Source organism: Acanthisitta chloris, unplaced genomic scaffold (genome assembly GCF_000695815.1).
Source record: "Acanthisitta chloris isolate BGI_N310 unplaced genomic scaffold, ASM69581v1 scaffold44798, whole genome shotgun sequence".
Classification (NCBI taxonomy): domain Eukaryota; kingdom Metazoa; phylum Chordata; class Aves; order Passeriformes; family Acanthisittidae; genus Acanthisitta; species Acanthisitta chloris.
In genome coordinates this window covers 26,894-31,443 of record NW_008687311.1, presented here as the reverse complement: position 1 = coordinate 31,443, position 4,550 = coordinate 26,894, and the positions used below count along the sequence as shown (strand labels likewise).

The 4,550-nt window shown below is 40.4% G+C and overlaps 1 protein-coding gene across 1 annotated transcript in view; it reads left to right on the top strand.

The window, feature by feature from the left end:
• The first annotated feature begins 91 nt into the window (after positions 1-91).
• METTL9 (methyltransferase like 9) overlaps positions 92-4,550 on the top strand; it is an 18,422-nt gene continuing 13,963 nt past the window's right edge. The window contains exons 1-2 of the mRNA XM_009080510.1: positions 92-154; positions 3,875-4,065. Coding sequence (XP_009078758.1) covers positions 92-154; positions 3,875-4,065 — 254 coding nt within the window. The remainder of the gene's footprint in view (positions 155-3,874; positions 4,066-4,550) is intronic.

The window sequence follows — 4,550 nt, the reverse complement described above, 5'->3', positions numbered from 1 at the left end:
CACGGTCTCCCGGGAGAGGAGCCTCGCGCCCCGCCAGCGCGCCGGGAAGTTCGCGGGTTGTGTTCGGCGCGGTGAGTTTGTCGTCGCGGAGATGTGTGCGATAAGCGCTGCTGCGTCGAGAGGAAAACGGAACAAGTGGGAAACCGTGAAGACTGTGAGTCTGTGATTCTAAGCCCTTGGAGCAGGAGTAGGTGGCAAACTAGAAGTGAGTTTGCAATGGGATCCGGCTGCGGGGAAAGGTTAGTGCTGTATTCGGGCGGTGTAGGCACATGGATCAGTACCTCGTGGAGAAGTTAGGGGCTCTACCCTTGCAGTGCAGCGGTGGTGTGATAGATTTCGTTTGGAACGTGTTCAGATCTGCACTAGGTTTTGGCAAAATGCTGCTGAAAATCTGACAGGAGTTAGAAGGCTAATATAAACTCTCAGTGTGGAAGGCAGATAGCATCTTAATCTAGGTAAAATATGCAGAGCTGAGCTGACTAAGAAGACATAGCATAAACACTTGAGGACTGCTGTACAAAGGAAGACCATAGTTATGCACCATAATTCTTCAAGCTGATCCATTACTGCAGCCTTTTTAGTGCTCTGGGTGGGCACTGACTTCCAGGATCTTGCTACTGGGTGGATGTATCACTGGGGTTTAATGAATGTGGTCTGGTCTTTTGACTCATCCTGTGAGCAGTACAAAGAGAAGCAGAATTTAGGTTTACGGAAAGAACTTCCTTCCAGTGAACAAAGAAAATCTGAAAGTCTTTTGTGTTGTTAAAAACTGTACTGGAAAGACAAGTCAGCCAAGGAAATGTGTTCTGGAGATGATTGTATCATTCACAGGTAGATGGTCCTCAATGGATAATCTCCATTTCTGCTTTATTGGATCTGGATTTTAAATGTAGAGTATTGATTATTTAGTACATTTGGTAAGATTTATGATTACGGAGTTTGTGGGGTTACTCATAAGTAAGGATTGCATGTTGAGGCCCCTGGTGCTTTCACTCTCTGCAGTCTTACTGACTTAGGTAATTTACATAAAACTAAAAGAACTCTTTCATCCTTTCACTAATATTAGGCAAGAGTTGTCAATAACTGTAATTTTTATTGTAAGAAAGGTCTTAGCACAACAGTCTGAAAAGCTGTAAGAGATAGACCACTAGTTTCATGGCAGAAAGTGTGTCATTCTTGTATTGTACATGGTGGAAAACAAAAGCAGTTTCTGTTCTGAGGAAATAGTTCCAGAATTAAGCTGGTTTTCATTATCTTTTTCATGTGAAATTTGTATTGGTTTTACCTTTTTTTGGTTGTCTTATTGTTTGCTAGGTGTGATATAGGTAGTTGTCAATAACCTTATTGGCAAGATTAACCATGAATTGTAGAACCACAGAATCATTAAGGTTGAAAAAGACCTCTAAGGTCATCAAGTCCAAACTTTGACCAAATCCCACATGCCACTAAACGTTATCTTGAAGAAGAAATTAGATGAGATCTATGAACACCACCTAAGTTCTAGAAACAAGCTTGTCTCAGTTGATACCATCATCTTTCTGCCAGTGGTTATGTCAATATTTAGAAGTCTTAAAGACAAGAGTTGTTGGGCAGTTGTTTTTCAGTGGAACTACAGGTGACAGTTCAGTGCAGAACCTCAAGATGTATGAGCTCAGGTGCCGCATATGTGTAGTCATATTGCTTGTGGGGCAAAGCCTGTGTTTCCCAAAGAGAGTTGAAATATGTTTTCTTCTGGGTTGAAAATGGCAACACATTGCAGAAGGCAAATCATCTGAGTCACTCCAAACGTGTCCAATGTCATGAGGCAGCAGCCTCACGAGTGAACCTGACACATATCCCAGCCTGTTCCTCAGCTCCTTGGGATCGTTTGCTTCTGCCAGGCTCCTGAAATTGCTGCTGAATATGGATGGACAAAGTACACAGTGGGATTTTCACAACCCACTAAGTATTCCTTTAGAGAATTACTGGACTATGGTGATTCATTTAACTAGTGCTGTGCTGCAGTGAGAAAAGGTCTAAACTGGAAAACCAGCAGCCTCAGGGAACCCTGTGCCAGGCTCCATCACATGGGACAGACTTGCCAAAAATCTGTGAGAGAAAAGAATCACTCACTTGTGCTACCTACAGGTGTGTTTGAAAGTACAGATTCTGCCAGAAATGGACCCATTATGCAGGTGGATTTCACAATGAACCCAAGTAGGCATATGTTTTCTCCTCAGCTGAAGGGTCCTAACATCCCTCACTGCTTTGGGACAGTGTTTGATGGAGTGACCTTGGTGCAGTTGTCTACTCCCTCTGCTTGCTGGCACTGCTACTGTGAAGCAACAGACACTGACTGGAATAAGAATCCTGTCCCATTATTATTTGCATCACAGTAATGACTGGAAGTCCCATTGTGCTGAATGCTGCGTAAACATGCATTAAGTGAATGTTCATGTCCCAACAAGGTAACCAAATGTTAATGGATCAAGATATGAGGACACATTTTGCATGGACACAATAGACAATCTTAGGTGTTAAATCATTGGGGAGTTACCCCAGCTGATTGTTTCTGTCCTGTGTGCATTCTTTACAAGGGTCTGTTGCTCCATTTCTCTCTAAGATCCTTACAACTCCCTATCTGCACAACAAACACATGCAACCAGATTAAGGGACATTATTGCAACATCTGAGGAGATAAGAGGGTGTTAGCTGTAGGGAACAAGTCTTGATATTAGAAATCAGACAAAGTAGCATCTTTGAGAAGGACTGACAATAGCTCCATGTAAGCATAGAAGAGTGAAAAATAATAGTGATGTTCTTAATTAAAATTGCATCTAAAACTTTTACTTTACAACTTTTGCATATTGAGTGGAGGAGGGTTTTAGCTTGGCATTGCAACCCAGCAGTGAGCCACCTTTTGAATCTTATTAGCAGTGCTGACATTCCAGAATGCTGCAGCATTAGAAGCATTTGCTGGAGGTGCAGCAGGTGACCACGAGGGTCCTAAAATTTCCGAGTTTCTGAAGGTTTGCCTTGTTTTGCACAAATTTTTGCATTTAAAATCATGTAGAGCAGGTTTTAAAGGAATTCAGCTGTGCTCTGCACATGGATAGTAAAATAGTAAGTATTTTATGGTTTATTACTTTTTCAGCTAGATTTGATAGCAAAAAGTAGCATTCTTTTTCTTCACAATTGACTGAACAAACAGAAACATATCAGAGTTAGTTTCGTTTGTGTAGATGTGGCTGTTACCAGGTAACACAAAGCTAAAGGAGTTACTGGCCTATTTTAGCTTGAGCTTTAGATTTTACCAATATAAAAGTACAGAACTGCTTTTCAGGGAACCTGCTCCCTTGTTTAGTAGGGAGGATGGGAGGCAGCTTCACAGATACAATTGCTTGAAACACTTATGGATCCTCTTGTTGATACTGTTAGGTGAGGAAACACAGTCCAGCTATAAGACAGACAAGCTGTGGTCTTCAGTATTTATTGGATTTCTTATCTCCTTTCCTTGAAAATTATTGGAATTGCACTTGCTGATTTCTTTTCAGAGGATGCCTAGGGAAAAGTTCCACTTCATACTAATTTATCACTATGGTGCTGTAACATAGAGGACCTGTGTTTGCTTCCTAGGGAATTTACTTTGTAGATTTCTTCAAAGTACGGGGAATGACTAAGAGAAAAATTAAAAGAACTGTTTCTTAGCAAGTAATTGATCTTTGCTTCATTACAATTCTAAGTTAATTTAATCCTGAAGTTTGTAGAAAAGTCTGTAGGAAAAACTAAATATTTATATTTATGGAAATTGATTATAGTTTTCCATGTATTAATTTTAACTACTTCTAGTTTTACATTGCTGAACTTTTTAATGATCCTTTGTCTCTTTCTCTAGTGGTATGTCTGCAACACTGAACAGTTGTCTGAATCCCTTCAGCCTATTTTTGTGCAGAGTTACCTTGACCAAGGAACACAGATCTTCTTGAACAACAGCATTGAGAAGTCAGGCTGGCTGTTTATCCAGCTCTATCACTCTTTTGTGTCCTCTATTTTTAGCCTTTTTATGTCTAGAACATCTATCAATGGGTAAGTGAAAAGTCAACCTTGGGTAAACTAAATACAGTTTGAATTTAGAGTTTTCAAGTGTTCAGCCCTACCCCTTGATCTGTCGCCTTTTCAAAATGTGTGGTTTTCCAGTCTAACACATGTGAAATGCCTTACTGTGCTCTTCACACCCACCAGTGAAACTGGTGAGCACCATTTCCAGTGTGGAGGGACAAAGGAGATATTTGCAATTAATGAGACAGTTAGAGGATTTTAATTGTGTTTTATAACAATTTATTATTTTCCTTCTTACCCCTTGATCTGTCGCCTTTTCAAAATGTGTGGTTTTCCAGTCTAACACATGTGAAATGCCTTACTGTGCTCTTCACACCCACCAGTGAAACTGGTGAGCACCATTTCCAGTGTGGAGGGACAAAGGAGATATTTGCAATTAATGAGACAGTTAGAGGATTTTAATTGTGTTTTATAACAATTTATTATTTTCCTTCTGAGTAAGGTTCTCTTTG